Source organism: Xenopus tropicalis, chromosome 8 (genome assembly GCF_000004195.4).
Source record: "Xenopus tropicalis strain Nigerian chromosome 8, UCB_Xtro_10.0, whole genome shotgun sequence".
Taxonomy (NCBI): Eukaryota; Metazoa; Chordata; class Amphibia; order Anura; family Pipidae; genus Xenopus; species Xenopus tropicalis.
Window position 1 is genome coordinate 123549464 of NC_030684.2, and position 16652 is coordinate 123566115.

The window sequence follows — 16652 nt, forward strand, 5'->3', positions numbered from 1 at the left end:
CACGAGGTATCTGAAGTGAGTAGCAAACCCTGGAAATTGCACTAATTAATATTCATAAAGGAACCTGGTACCTTGGTTCTTAGGCACCTGTGTAAGGGAGTGGGGAGGCTTTAAAGTTTTTGATAGGGGAGAGTCTTCTGTCTGGGTGCAGGCACACATATTGTATTTCTGCCTAAAACTGCATATGGCAGCATTCTCAGGCAGAAATACACCTCATGTACCTGCACTCGAGCGTATTCAGTGCTTGTGGGTGCAGTACAAGTAGTAGATTTGTACAGTATCAAGCATTTTTCAGCTTGAGGAAAATCCGTTCTGTGTGACATTAGCCTTAGTCTCAAATAAACCTGAGATATGCAGATTTCTGCTTCAGGCTTGATTTCTTCCTGTGATGAACTGCACCCAGGCCCTCTTACTACTGTGTATTATGTGAATTCGAATTCTTATTCAAATTCCATCAACATTTATTTATTTATTTTTCGTTTGTTCTTAAAAAAGGCTGTTTTGATTACATTGCATTTGTGGTTTTAGTGAAAACAAGTTTTTTCATGGTTTCAAAAACCACTGGAACCACTAAAATGAGGTGATAAATTGGCCTCATAAAGAGGACTTTGACATAGAAATGCATACTATTGCATTTCTTCCCAAAATCCACTTTGTGTGTCTGCACACATTATCAACCATGTGTGCCATTGTGTGCCTCTGATCTTCCTCTGATCCACCTCTGGTCATCCAGATACTCGTTTAGCCCACTCTACAAAGTTTACTTCAATGTCCTCAATAGTGTCTGGCTCCACCCCCAACTTTGTCACAATCCCACCCCCCAATATCACATGACTTTCCCCTTACAAACATGCCCCCGCCCAGCTGGTAGGAAATAAGCCAGAAAGGTGGCAACCCTATGTACATTTGGCACACACTTGTCTTTACCCTGCTATCTCTTTTATTTTCATCTCTTCTCTCTTTTATTTTTCTTTCTTTCATTTTCATCTCATGTGTCTTTCTTTCTCCCTTAGATATTCTGCCTTTTTTCCTTCTCAATCCATTTATGCCGTAGTGTTTGTACTGATGTTCAGCAGAGAGCAGTTGCAGGAGCTATATACATGCCAGGTTAAATGCCCACCACTCTTTGTGGCTTTTCTCTTCTCTTATTGCTCCTTCCTATTATGTCCCCCCTTCTCCTCATGGTCCCTTTATGCTCCACCTAGTTAGCTTTTTTACCTTATATTTTTCTATTTTCCCACAAAATTACTGCTATGAATGCCCATTCCCCTCCGGCTCATTTTCAGTATCCCACTTTCCTTCCTTTTTCCTCTGGTTACTCCTGTACTTTATCCCAGTAAACTTTCTGCCCAAACTTCCCATTCTTCTCTTTCCTTAGTGGTGGGCATGATTTTATACTTCAGAAATGAGCTACAATCTTATTGGATCTGTCTGACTTGTTCTCCAATCAGATCAAAGCTCACTTCTCTTGACAGAAAATCAGTCCCACAGCATATCCATAAACAGAATGGCAACTCTTGCAAGTCATTAGTAACTTTCCTGTGAGTTTTGTGCGATCTTCCACCTCATGACAGCAGCCTAGCAACCAGCTTCTGATAGGGTGCAGCAGCTTTCTCGGCCCACCATACTCTGTTTTACAGTGCAGCTGTAAACCTTTCATACAGGGTTACTGTGAATGAGATATAAATATATATATATATATATATATATATATATATATATATATATATATATATATATATATATATATATATATATATATATATATATATATATATATATATATATTGTTCTGCCTCTCCGTTCTTAGCATTGAAAGTATGATCTCTATAACAAGTTCTCTTGAGATAGCAATAACTTACAACCTCAGTAGTGATCAGAATGGCACAGATCATTGAGACATTTATTTCAAACTGTGAAGATCTTGTCAACAGTGGACATCCAGATATGTCAAAAGATCATAATATGATCCACTCCAGCAAATATATGTGTGTGCTAAAATGGAGTCTAGAAGATACTGCTGGGGGTAGAGTTATCTACACAGACAAAAAACTGAGGAAACTACAGGGGTAGAGGTGGGAACAAATGGAATGAAAGGCAAAGCATGAAACAACAATACCTGTGTAACATGACATACTGTATACAGTATATATATAAACATATACACTAAGGACAGTTTTCATAGTCCTTTGAACATTTTTAACCATTTATTATTTTCTTTTTAAGTTTTCAAATTAGATTTTATCGCTTCCTACTCGCAATGGTGTTTGCAATCCTGGAAATTAATGCATCAAATGATCTTTTACTCAATATAACACTGGGCTTCCACCTCTATGATTCCTGTTATAATGAGGTACGGTCACTAATAGGAGCAACATGGATTTTATCTGGGAAAGAAAATGGAGTGCCAAACTTTCACTGCAACAAGGATCTGATGCCACTGGCTATTGTTGGCGACTTGCCCTCTAAGGCCTCAGAGCCCCTAGCAAGGATCTTGGGATTGTACAGATATCCGCAGGTACATTACCACTTTGCAGTAATGTTAAACTACTCTCTGTGATTACAATTAGAATAAAAACCACGGGATCATAAATGATGCACTTGCACATGATTTATCAGAAGAGACAGGACAGCTGCAGTGGAGCTTTGCCCAATATGGAACTGCAAGGGCACAAGTACTTTCATTAATGGTGTCAGTACCTGACATATCTGCATCCAACTAAATTGTGACCACACTGTACTTGTCAGTCGGATCCTAGGTTGTTCATATTGGCCCTAGTATTTCCATGCACACATGCTCCTTGCACTTCTGCATAGTTGGGCTGAGCACCAATATGTCTGTCTTTCCTTTTCTGATGAATCATGTGCTAAAGAGCCTGTTGTTACACAACTAAGATACACAAAGTGACATTTACGTGGCATCCAAGGTTAAAATGAATATATATTTAAGAAATAAAGGGGTTATGTAATAAAAGATGCCACATTTTCTACAGATCTAGTCACCTACAGCAACCAATCAGCAGGTACCATTAACATCTCTTTAAAGACAAATGTTTTATTGGACCAGCCCAGTACAAGTGTAATTATGTAACCAATGCAGTAATTTGGGATATATAACTATCCACAGAATGATAGAGTTGAGTTATATATTTTTTTCTTGCTGTTATTTTTCAACAGATTAGCTATGCTTCTGGGCTGCCTTTATTGAGCAATAAAATTCAGTTTCCATCCTTCCTCAGGACAATATATAATGCTGACTATGAATATTTTGCCATTGCTCATGTGGTTAAGTACTTCAACTGGACCTGGGTGGGTATTATATGTTCAAACATTGAAATGAGGATATTGGGTGCTCAAATTGTAACTAGAGAAATAGAGAAGAATGGTGGATGCATTGCATTTCAAGAGACACTTCCTACAATCAACTCCATGGAGTCTGTCTACCGTATCATTGGTCTTGTCAAGAGATCCAGAGCAACAGTGATTATTTTATTCTGTTCCATAGAAGACCTTGTCCCTTTAATGGAACAGGCTTCTTTTCACAATATCACTGACAAAGTGTGGCTGGAAATGGCAGGCTGGTCCATTACTTCTGACTTCCCTAGGACTGACATCTTAACAACCTTAAATGGGAGCCTTGCATTATCACCTCAAAAGGGGAAAATTCCAGGCTTTAAGGAGTTTCTTTATAGCATCCATCAGTCTAGTTTTCCAGATGATCCTTACATGAAGACATTTTGGGAGAATGCTTTTCACTGTATTTGGCCAGGAAATGATGCAGTCAATAATACATCTCCAGCACTGCTTAAAGAAGACATTGTTTGGTGCACAGGAGAGGAGAGACTGGACAGTATTGATCCCAATATATATGATGTCTATAACTTTATATATTCATATAGAACACATAACGCAGTCTTTGCAGTAGCTCATGCTTTGCACCAGATGAAGAACTGTGTCCCAGGGAAAGGGCCTTTCAAGAATGGATCTTGTGCTGATATTTATAACCACCGGCCTTGGCAGGTACTGTATATAATGCACAGATTAAGTTGTGTGAGGGAGCTGCATTCATTCATTTCATAGGAATGTTTCATTAAAGCCGGTGCCAAAAAGCCCCTGTATATATTGTTACAGGATATTATGACTTCATTAGATGTTCCTTTATTCTTTTCTTTCAAGTTATGTGTAGTGGAACTGTTCTGCTATTTATGTGCAAATATCTAGTAAATGCATTCAATCTAATGTAATTATGAATCTATCCCCATAAAACTGTTGCATGTATGGGATATGTTTGACATCAAGAATTTGGTGATGTTTAAACTGCAGTACACAGTGGATTAAAAAGAGAAAATAAAAAAGAGAAATAAAATGGTGGTTCTTTAGGAAATATTCTGCAATGGAAAATAACCTCCACTTGAGGATAGATTTTAAATCTTTAGTGTTGAATGTGCCTGCAGTTACAGTCCATTTAATGTCATCATCATGTAAAGCGCACCAGTTCCATTTACCGTAAATACTAGAGTATAAGCCGATCCGAATATAAGCCGAGGTACCTAATTTTACCTAAGAAAACTGGAAAAACTTATTGACTCGAGTATAAGCCTAGGCATCCATTTCTTTTGACACACCTGCACACTAGCTTGTGTCCGAGTAGTAAGGGCAGCACCTATTTTTTGTGGGTATATATTAAATCATGTATCAGAAAAGTTGGGACCCACTGCTACAATATGGTGGTACTAACTTGAGGCATGTGTTTATTTTTATACTGTTATAAAAATGGTTTATGTATAATATTTTGTTTGCAAGTAGTAGTATGAACTACTTGGAATCTTTCTGCACTCCCCAATAGGAGTATAGGAAGGTTGAAACTAAAGTAAAGATGGCAATGTGTTACACTGTAAAATAAATGGCCATCTTTTAGTCAGTCTTCCCAGGTAAGGAACTGACAGAGAAATATAACATTATATGCATATATACCATAATTAAGGCAGCTTTTAAGCATTTTGCTTTGTTGCAATACCATCATCCCTTTAAGAAATACTGTTTGCACACATGGTGCAATGCTTTCACATTTACTACCGAATAGGATATAGTATATATACAGTTAGACACACAAAGCAGGTATGGAATTTGCCTTCAGTTTTAAAGCCTTTCTATATTTCTCTTTAAATGAGAGCTAATGTCCCAGTGTTCTCCAAACTCAGCACTTGCTGACGCATGGTGCAAGCTGCTTTAATCGCACAAAACAAAATAAAAATCTAAAAAGGTTTTGTAGCTACAACTGTTGCTGGCAAGTAGTAAACAAGTAGTGCGCACGAGACGGATGGCCGGTATGATAACTCAGTGGCCAACTCAGTAGCAGCGCTGCAGGTTCTATGGGGCGAATAAATATGGTGGTGTTAGTGGTGGTGTGAAGAACACAATGTATGGCCTGTAGTGAAAGCCATGGGAGCTGAGCGTCACGCCGCATCGAGCAAACCCCCACCCCCCCCGTGGTGCGACGGATGGCTGGTTAGATAGGTAAGATGGCACTTTACTACTTGCCTCGAGTATAAGCCGAGGGTTCCTTTTTAAGCGCATTTTGAGTGCTGGAAAACTCAGCTTATACTCGAGTATCTATGGTATATTACATAACCTCCTGTGACCTGTTAAAAAAAAGTCATTAATATTTCTTTCTTAGCCTTAGGAACAGTTTTGTCTGGTATACGAGATAGTCAGCTGTAACATAATAGTGCCATTGGCTACTTATTTGGTGACCATTAGCCAACCTGACATAAGGCTTTATATTCCTCATTGTTACAGCTTCCAAATTCCATTGTTGCTCACCTGTTAAGGTTTTGGATTGCATTATACAGTAAGTTTGAAGTGTTTTTTATGTGCCCATAGTAAAAGTCTACATCTTCAGAGTTTGCCTGTTCTAACTGCCACAACTGCACTCATGTGAGGACCTTATAACGCATTGGGCCAGATTCAATTTAGTGAAAAAAAGGTTTATCAGGTGAAAACACATGGACGAGATTCAGTTTGAGATGCAATTCAATTCAGAAGAACTTATTTCAAAGCTTATTGTGTGTAAACTCTATTGCAAGTCTATGGGGAAAAAATGGGAAATTAATTTGGTGTTTGGTTTATTTTTCTCCTCGAATTGAATCTTGTACATGAATTTTCTTGTGATAATCCATGGGATAACTTTTTCTCTTTGAATTGAATCTGGCCCATTATAGGATTTGTAAGGGCTCATTTACTTATGCCAAGAGTAATAGCACCCTTTAAAGCTCATTTACACAGAATTGAACTGTGTGCCTGCCCCAGGTTTTTAAGGTTTAGATTGGCAGGCACTAATTCTAGGGTTCCGTTGTACAATACACCTACCGTGCTCCCTAACTTGCATGTTTGAGTGATGAACAAGTTATCATAAATAAAGCACTGTATCCATCGTTTGCACCCTTCCCTGAATTTCATCAATGAGCCCTGTAGTCTTTTTGAACTTGACCAATTCATATAACAAAAATTAACTGTATTTTGAGAGAAGCAAAAGATAATTGGATCTAAACTGTGCCCTCCTGGAAGCAAAAGTCACATTTTACACTAGGGAATGCAGTCTTGGTGCATCTCTTTTACAAAACACTACAGTGAAAATTTTCCACATTATACTTTAGCTATACATTAGCTATATTTCAGCTACCAATTTTCTCTCATGTGAGTTGCTTTTTTGGTTCAAGCCTGCTTTAATATCCAACATTTGTCCAGGGCCTTACTTTCCTTATATCAGCCATTATACCTGCCATAGTCCTAAGGATATCAAGGGCAGCACATACATTTTCATCCCAAATCTCACTATAATTGGCCTTCAAGCTAGGATTCCAATAGAATCTAAGAGACTATGGAAGTGACCCTAAATGGATCTCAGGCTGAACACAAAGGAGCGTCTCCAACTCTCGTTAGAGAGAACAATGTACCCCCAACCCCATGTTCTAATGATAATAGAATTAATCTTGGAGTTTTCTGCCTTTTTTAAGAAGCACTTAGTAAGTAGAATTGGGATTTTAGATTTGTTTTAAACCTGACTAGCCCAGCATAAAAATGCAGCAGCTCTGCAAAATTAATTAATTCTTAATTAGGTCAGACAAACATACTGCTCCTGAGACCTGAAACTTTGCTCAACCTTTACCTCAATAGACAAAATATGCAGAAACAGATAGGCTACCTGCCATGCCAATCACCTTATACAGCCACACAGGTGAGCAAGTGAAAGCAGGTAATTATATCCCCTGTCCCCTGGGACCCCGTGTCCAAGAAGACTGCTGAACACCATGTGCTTTTTATCTTAGGGAATGTAACCCTGACTGCTTGGCGAGCATTATCTCTGTCACGTCCTGGGCTGCTTGTTGCCTTAAGCAGGCTGGGAAATGCTATCAACCTCATATTTGGCTCTTTTGATCCCTTCCTGGATGCCCAAAGTAAACATATCCATATATGGCCTATAATGTCTGAAAAACTAGGAATAGGAAGAGGTGTTTGAGCCTTTCCATATCTTGACGCATACTTCCCTCTGCGATATCCTCCCCAGGTCATTTCCTCCTGCATTAACCAGTAAAATATCAGGAGGGAAGCTGTACTGGTGTATCGCGAAAACAGCTGGCCTATAATTTATTAAAAATTGCATTAGCGTGGGCAACATTAGCCGTGCAGTTCTTGCAGACAAACTTTTGCTCTATTCCCGTTTGGTTTATCTTGGACTTGGACTGCGACCACCACCACCCCTATTTGATGCCCCCCACTGGATTCCAGCCAGCCACAAAATCCACATCTCAAATATAGAACACTATTTACCTTCAAGGCATACCCATGACAAAGTTGTCTTGCTGTAATGTCCTGCAATGGTATGTCTAGTTATCTCTGAAGCCATTTGCTAAGCTGCAATCATTCAAGCAACATTTTTGAGGTCTCTTAAGGTCATTGGTTTAACAGTGGCTACATTTGTAAATCTTGCAGACACATAAAGTTCATCAATGTGTAGGATTGCAACAAAAAACAAAGAGAGAAATAAAAAATACTTGCTGCTTTTAATGCAACTCTCTCTCTGCAATGATTCTGAATTCCATAATTTTTACTCTATGAAAATGAATTATGCAAATAGTGCCATCTTTTCTCCTAGCTGCTTCATTACATCAGAAAGGTAGACTTCAACAACACAGCAGGAAAAAGAATATATTTTGATGAGAATGGGGATGTCCCTCAGTCTGTGGAGATTTTGAACTGGCAGCTGTTCCCTAATGGAAGTAATCAGTATGTCTCTATTGGTAGTTTTGATTTCGGCTCTCTAAATGGCGAGGGGCTCAGTATTCAGCTAAACAAGATTTTATGGAATGGAGGACACAGCCAAGTAAGTTTTATTGGACTTTGGTAAATCATGCAAGTGGCATCAAAGGGTTGCCAATATTATCATTTATGGGATGGCAGTGTTTGCTGCATCAAAAACCTTTTAGCATTAAATCCATTAGGTAAAGGTCAGATGTGTAGTTAGGCAACAGCAAAGGAAGTAGAGAACTATGTTAGCAAATAATGAGTTAAATAGATACTAACACCAGCAATTATACGTTTTTACTTCTATCATAACATATTCTTTGCATGTTATCTATTATTTTGCCTTAAACGTATTTGTCCAATGCTTTTACAATACCTATCTGACCCCCCATGTTCCTCTATGAGGGGGCGGCCATATTTGTGCTGCAGTAGGCCATTAGCATTAGGAGCTATAACTGACAGGCTGAGAAGAGACAGTCAGATTTGCAAAACAGTCGGGTTTAGGAAGTTCAAGTAACACTTACTTACAGAAGCAGCTCTAATAATGAAATATGATCAACAAGACCTATAGGTGACTTTTAATGTACATTAATATTTGGAAAAGTTCTTTTTAGCATCAATATCACTTTAAAGACAGCCCATTAGTGATGAGCGAATCTGTTCCGTTTTGCTTCGCCGAAAAATTTGCGAATCTTTAAAAAGATCCGCGAAACGGTGAAAAATTCGCGAAACAGCGAAAATGTCGTGCAACAAAAAAAATTTGTCACCCGCGGCTATTATTTTGTCGCGCGGCTATTGTTTAGTCGCCTGCAGCTATTATTTTGTCACGCGGCTATTGTTTCGTCGCCCGCGGCTATTATTTTGTTGCGCGGCTATTGTTTCGTCGCCCGCGGCTATTATTTTGTCGCGCGGCTATTGTTTCGTCGCACGCGGCTATTATTTCGTCGCGCGTCTATTGTTTCGTCGCACGCGGCTATTATTTTGTCGCGCGGCTATTGTTTCGTCGCCCGCGGCTATTGTTTTGTCACGCGGCTATTGTTTCGTCGCCCGCGGCTATTATTTCGTCACACGGCTATTCTTTTGACGCCCGCGACAATTCTTTTTTTACGCCGGCGACAATTTTTGGACGTTCGGCGAATTTTTTCATCCGTTTCGCGAAACAAATCCATGCCTGGCGAAACATTTCGCCCATCACTACAGCCCATTAATGAACCTTCTCATTTTAGTGATTTCTGAAACCACAAGAAAAAAATATTTTTCACTAAAGAAAAAATCAAGTAATTTATCAACAGCCTTTTCTAAAATATACAAAATGAGTGGATCAAATGCGAAAACCTCATTTTTGCAAGTTTTTTCTTGTGCTTACAAATAAGAAAATGAAAAAAAAAACCTTTTAAACCACAAAGCAAAGGAAGATCATTGCAATTTGCCTCGGACAGCTCCCATTGACTTCTGCATGAGCGCGGCTTGGCGTAGTTTTGTATTAGTGTTTTCTTGTGGCTTTTTCATTTAATAAATAAATCATTTCGTTATGGTTTAGAGTAATTAGCACAATCCATGATTTTATTGCTAAAAAATACAATTTGAGGAAATGAAAAAGTTAGAAGAGTTAGTAAATGGGCCCCTTAGTGATGGCAGAGAGCAGTGTTATCAGGCCACAAGCCAATCCTGCCTGTAGACCAAATGCTGATTATGAAATTTAATTGAATTGGGCAGATTTAATTTGTTTTCATGAACTTTTTATTTACCATTTATTTATCAGTTAGAAATGAATCATACCCAGGCTGTTAAATACATAATTATTATCATTTCTTCATAGGTCCCGAGTTCGGTTTGCAGTGATCCATGTCCCAAAGGCTACAGAAGAGCTGCAATTCAAGGGCAGAAGATCTGCTGCTTTGATTGTCTGCCATGTTCTGAAGGAGAGATTCTCAACCCAAATGGTTTGTAACATTAGCATTTAGTTATTGGATAATAGATATTAAGGTTGAGGAAAACAATCTATAGTTCAATCCGTTCTTCTTATTTTATCTTAATAATACCATTCTTCTTCTGTATAAACAGAACAGGGTGCCTTACTAATGATGCCCTCAGTGGCACATTCATTTCCTAATTATAACTGGTATAGCTTTAGACATAATTTCTTTTAAGATAAATATTTAACCTATGTTTAACTATGGATAATACAGATGCCATTACAATCTATGTTGACTTTAATACTTTATTAAGGAGCTCTATCACTCAATGGTCCAAAAGTGTTATACCGTACTGTTATTTACCACTGCAGGGATGCCTATAAGTTTCAATAGCAAATATTAAGTAAAATAAACTTAACTGTTAATTCAAAACCAGTTATTATGTTAAGGAGCTGAGTTCCAGACAGGAACTCAAGCAGGGTTGTATTCAAGCCCAAAAGGGTCCCTAAGAGTGTCCCATAGTTGTCTCTGTTCCAACATGGCCCCAAGATTTGTCTGTGACCTCTAACAGTAAATTATAATATAATGAAAGATGTCTGAATTAAATACTTAGTTAAAAGATACTTTGATGTCCCTAAAATACTCTCCTGATTGTCAGTATTTAGGCATGAGAAGGAATACAGTAGATGCAATGGTTCCATTTATACTAAAGGGATTGCAAATAGACTTTTTGGCCAATTTACAAACATATCTTTTTGTCAAGAGATGCAGAAGACTTGCCCAAGGCTTACAGTTACACATAGAGAATTTATATTAAAATAGACAACAATCCCATGAAAAATCCTCATTTAGGATTGGTGCCTCGTTCACTCATTATTCCTGGAGACCTAGACCGTTAAATTGGCAACTGATCTTAAGCAGGAGATTTCGATTCCCTGCAGTTATTTCCATGTATGTTTAAAATTCCCTAATCCATAAAAACAACAACAAAGCCATCAAAGGAGGGGACCCTCATTACATGTTTACAATATGTTAACTCATAAAGGTATCACTCTATAAACATATTACCATTATAATATCACTCTATGAGCATGACATCATCATAATAACATGATAAAGTAGTGTGAATCATAATATGTCAAGAATAGTTCTTAGTAAGGCCTAGCTTTGATTCTATTTGAAGCTTTGATTCTATTTGAGTTGAATGAATGCAGATCCAAAGATGTGTAATCCAAATATCATCAGCTGGTCAGGCAAGTGGTTACAATTTACTGTGCCTCCTAATTGAAGTGTGCAGACAATGATATACTTAAGCGATCCAATAATAAATGAACATATGTTATAATCAGTGGTCAGAATAAAATAGAACATACTATATTCAAAGCATGTCTTTAAGTACTTCTAGAGGCAGCATGTATTCACTGTTGTGTGTAGGCTTAACTCGCACACACTCTAATGCAGATTTAAGTCACATTAAAGGTTGTGCAAAAAGTTTGAACAAAGTCAGTAGCACATACAATATTTGAAGCACCCAACTGAATACTTTTAGTCACTTTTAGACACTAACATCTGATCAGAGTTGCAATTTTCAGTCACATATATACAGTGAAAAATCCATTGTACTTATACTTATGACACACGCGTTGATTCTGATTGCAATCATGTACATATGGTGCAGAATCCAACCAATATCCACAGCTGTATCCAATCACTTCACACCAGGTTTGTCTATGAAAAGGCCTTATTGCCACAGAATGAGGGAACCCACCTCCTGGGACATTCGTACTGTGCCTTCTTCTCTCTGTATAACATTGTTTCTGTTATTCTAGATGACAGTGAATGTCTCAAGTGCCCAGAAGACAAATGGCCTGATAGCAGAAAAGAAGAGTGCCTACCAAAGCTCATTCAGTTCCTTTCTTATGAAGAGACACTGGGCTCCGCTTTAGCTTGTATTTCAATCTTGTTTTGTCTCCTTACATTTTCAGTGTTCTGCCTGTTTATAATCAAAAGAAATACCCCCATAGTGAAGGCAAATAACAGAGATCTCAGCTACCTACTTCTCATCTCCCTCATGTTTGGCTTCATGTGTTCCTTGGCATTTATTGGCAGACCCAACCGGATAATGTGCATGATACGCCAGGTCATGTTTGCTGTCATTTTTTCACTTTGCGTTTCTACCATACTAGCAAAGACTATCACTGTCGTAATGATATTTAGTGCTACAAATCCAAACAGTAAACTAAAGAAACTTGTGGGACTACGAATACCCATTTATATTGTCCCAGGGTGTACCATGGTTCAGATAATTCTATGCATAGTTTGGCTGACCACAGACGCTCCATTTGCAGAGTTCAATATGGCAGCAGAGATAGGAATAATAGTGATTGAGTGCAATGAAGGGTCCAAGGTGTTATTTGCTTCTGTCTTGGGTTTCATGGGTCTCTTAGCTTCTGTTAGTTTATTTGTTGCCTTTATGGCTAGGAAGCTCCCTGACACATTTAATGAGACCAAGTTCATTACATTCAGTATGTTGGTATTTGCCAGTGTTTGGGTGACATTTATACCTGCTTATCTCAGTACCAAGGGGAAACAGACAGTGGCAGTAGAAATCTTTGCCATTCTCTCTTCAAGCGCTGGGTGTCTTTTTTGCATCTTTTCCCCAAAATGTTATACAATATTACTGCACCCAGAAATGAACAGCAGACAGTACATCACAGGGAGAAATACTAGAAAACAAGGGATACAATAGGCATCTTAACTCATCAGCATTTAATTAGAATTACATTTACTAATTGATACCCTACATTATGGGATCTGAAACATTCATCTTTACACTCTACATTATATATGAGCCAACATATTCACTTTACAAGTAAAAAGGAGTCATCTGTTTTAAACTCTTCTGCTTTATCTTCGGAATGTACCATGTGTCTGAAAACATGAGGATATAATATTATATATTACCTATGGGGTGCTTAGCCAAAAACAAAATACACTGGAGTAATGTAATAAAATGTTCACTGTTCTGTTCTTTTATTCTGAGACAGGGCGCTGAGGGAACCCTGCAGCTACTGCCTGGTCTTGAGTTTGTGGCAGCTTCAGGGGTCCCTGAATAGGCACAGCAGTGGTCAGTTCTGGAATGGAAAGCAGGAATGACAAACACTGTTAAGCTGGGAGTGCAAGTAGCACATTTTGACACAAGTACCTTTAATGACAGTGGTTGAGAGGAATATGCAGAGACTAAACCTGCACTTGGGCACATTAATGAGCCCTTTTGTTTATGGTGCGTCATGAAAACAACAAAATAGATCAAAGGTAATAACAGTTACAAAACTTTGGACCCACTGAAAACATTCAGATGTTTGATTTTAAAACGATAGGTTACTAACCAAGAAGGAATCTTTAATTTGAATTATATTTCTCTTACAATTATATTGTAATACTAGCAATGGCAGGTTGTAGAGAATAATTAGCACAAGAGATGGAAAGGGAATTTTATACATAATAAATTGTCAGCATACATACAAAGTTAAAAGATAAGTTAAAAAATATTCAGTGAATACAAAATCAGTTGAATAGAAAAAACATTTTCATTGTACCAAAGACAATGTAAAACTGTTATAACATGGGCTCCTACTGTGGCACACCAGTGTAAAAGGGGCAATACATGCTTATTCCCAGTTAATCTGCTTAGCTAATGGGATGCATGCTCCCTGTTATGTCTGGTTTCATACACAAGTACAGGAGACTGTATTTTTCATTCCCATGCAAAAAAAAGGTGGGAAATTGTGACCAGTTTGTCATATTTTTGTTTTGTGGACCATTGGCGGATATTTTAGCAAAATGGGCCCAAAAATTTGCAGCAGAAAAATGTGGTGCTTAAAAAAAAAATTACGCAGATGACAATTTTGCATTTTCCCAAATATAGCAGAAGCCAATCAAATGGGCTTAACACCTGAAACACTGAAGTGCATTGGTAGGTGGCAATCTGACCATTATAGAACTTATATTTGTCCCCATTTAATGTGATAATTGAATGTTCTCTTTATTTATTTATTTTGTTTGTTTAATTCAACCAAGTCTCCCTCCTGTTTGTGTATGGATTCTTGGGCACTCCTATCTATATTGGGCTTACAAACACCCTTATGGTCACCAATTAGGCTTACTTCTAGACCAAGTACATATAAGATGGACAGGAATACATGGCATGCAGTGGTCTCATATTATTGGTAGACATATTGGTATATCTGCAGGGCCCAAAATCTTGGGCAATTATGCGGGTGAGAATAACATGGTAAAATTTGTACTGTTGACTTGATATATATCCTAAAACAGGACATGGCCTCTTGCTATGCCCTGATTGTTGGAGTTGAAGTTGTTTGGTAAGAGATTATATGCAGACAACAATGGTGGGGTGCGAGAAACCAAAAAGTGATTTCCAAAAGTGGATTTCCAAACTGGTACTAAACAAGCACTGGCCTATGGGGAACTTTAACCTTGGTGAGTTAAGCTCCAACAGAAGGAGACTCTTGTTGATTAGGGATGTACCTGCAGCTGTTGGCATAATGTTGTATAAGTTCTTTAATACATTTGTATCAATAAAACTGTGGTTTTTTTTCTTCAGTGTGTACTTCTTTAGGTAATGGTGATGGGTAATATACTGAGAAGTAATGGGCCACAGTAGGTCTGTATGTGCCCCCTTTTTTGGCCCAACAGTGAGCAAAGAGAAATCACCTTTAAATCAGGACAGAATGATACTTCTAAGGATTTGACCTGTGGGTAAAATGTACGGGAGGTGGTATAATGTGGTAAGAATAGCTTTTGATAAGACCATACGGTAAAGTAGATAGAACACACCAGGTCTTCACCTGTGTTTTATTCTTCAAACAGCATAATGCACTACAACTTTTAGCCTGGAACACTAAACAAAATCAGCATAATGTCTCATGAAAGTAAACATTTGCTCATCTGAGCACAACCCATTATGCAGAAGTCCTAAATCTTCTGATCTCGCATTCTAAAGGTGGGCATACACCAAGCGGGCTTGGTGAGGTCACCAAGACAGTGGATCTTCTCCCGATATTCCCACCTACAGGTGGGGGATATTGGCCTAATTCAGTCATTTGCCCCCATAGCCGCTGTTGGTTTGGGGACCACATCAACGAGCTGATGAGGTCCACAATCCAATGGAAAAATCAGACTTGCCCGATCGAGATCTGGCCGATTTCAGGCCAGATGTTGGTTGAGCAGACCCATCGTTCGTGCCCATACACAGGCATATAAACTGACAAATTGGCCTAAAGGACCAATATTGGGAGCTAGAATCAGCCCGTGTATGGCCACCTTTAGACTCTATGCTCAAAAATGAACTTTGTATGAAATACTTGCGAAAAAGAGCTTAAGCTCCTAGTTGTTGCTCTGTGTTGCAACCAAATACAATTGTAGAAATCCAAAAAATAGGAAAAAAGCTTCAGCAGGTTTGCTGCAAAACAATTATTATGTGTAGTGGTAACACAACATGTTTCGGGTCAATACCTTTTATCAAGTGTACAAAGACCATAACATGTGTTCTCATTTAAAGCCAAATTGACCTATGACCCACCAAGCACACAGCAGACTCTATGCATCCTGCAATATGTTGTATGTATAAGATGGCTATAGTCCTAATCATATCTCCTGACTCCTACCATTTCTCCTTGTAATATATTCTCTACTGTTCATTTCTGGGTGCAGAAATATTATATAGCATTTTGGGACAAAAACACAAACAAGAAGCCCAGCACCTGAAGAGAGAATGTTTCCCCTTGGTACTGAGATAAGCAGGTATAAATGTCACCCAAACACTGGCAAATACCAACATACTGAATGTAATGAACTTGGTCTCATTAAATGTGTCAGGGAGCTTCCTAGCCAGAAAGGCAACTGATAGACTAACTGTCGCTGACACACCCATGTACCCCAATATACAAGCAAATAACACCTTGGATCCTTCATTGCACTCAATCACTATGATTCCTATTTCTGCTGCCATGTTAAACTCTGCAAATGGAGCTGCTTGAGCCAACCAAACCACAGAATTCTCTGGACCATTGTGCATACAGGGACAATACAGATAGGAATTCTGAATCCTACCAATGTCTTGAGTTTACTGTTTGGATTTGTAGCACTAAATATCATTATGACAGTGATAGTCTTTGCTACTATGGTAGAAACACAAAGTGAAAAAATGACAGCAAACATGACCTGGCGTATCATGCACATTATCTGGTTGGGTCTGCCAATGAATGCCAAGGAACACATGAAGCCAAACATAAGAGAGATGATAATTAGGTAGCTCAGCTCTCTGTTATTTGAGTGTTTCTTTTGGCTACAAACAGGCAGAACACTGAAAATGTAAGGAGACAAAACAAGACTAAACTACAAGCTTAAGCA

At 38.4% G+C, this 16652-nt stretch overlaps 1 protein-coding gene across 1 annotated transcript; it reads left to right on the forward strand.

Moving 5' to 3' along the window:
* Window positions 1–3336: 3336 nt before the first annotated feature.
* Window positions 3337–13336, forward strand: LOC100497006 (extracellular calcium-sensing receptor-like). Its single transcript, XM_018096454.2, has 5 exons — window positions 3337–4020; window positions 8156–8383; window positions 10124–10247; window positions 12050–12753; window positions 13268–13336. The coding sequence occupies exons 1-5, from the start codon at window positions 3337–3339 to the stop codon at window positions 13334–13336; spliced, it is 1809 nt and encodes a 602-aa protein (XP_017951943.2).
* Window positions 13337–16652: the final 3316 nt, after the last annotated feature.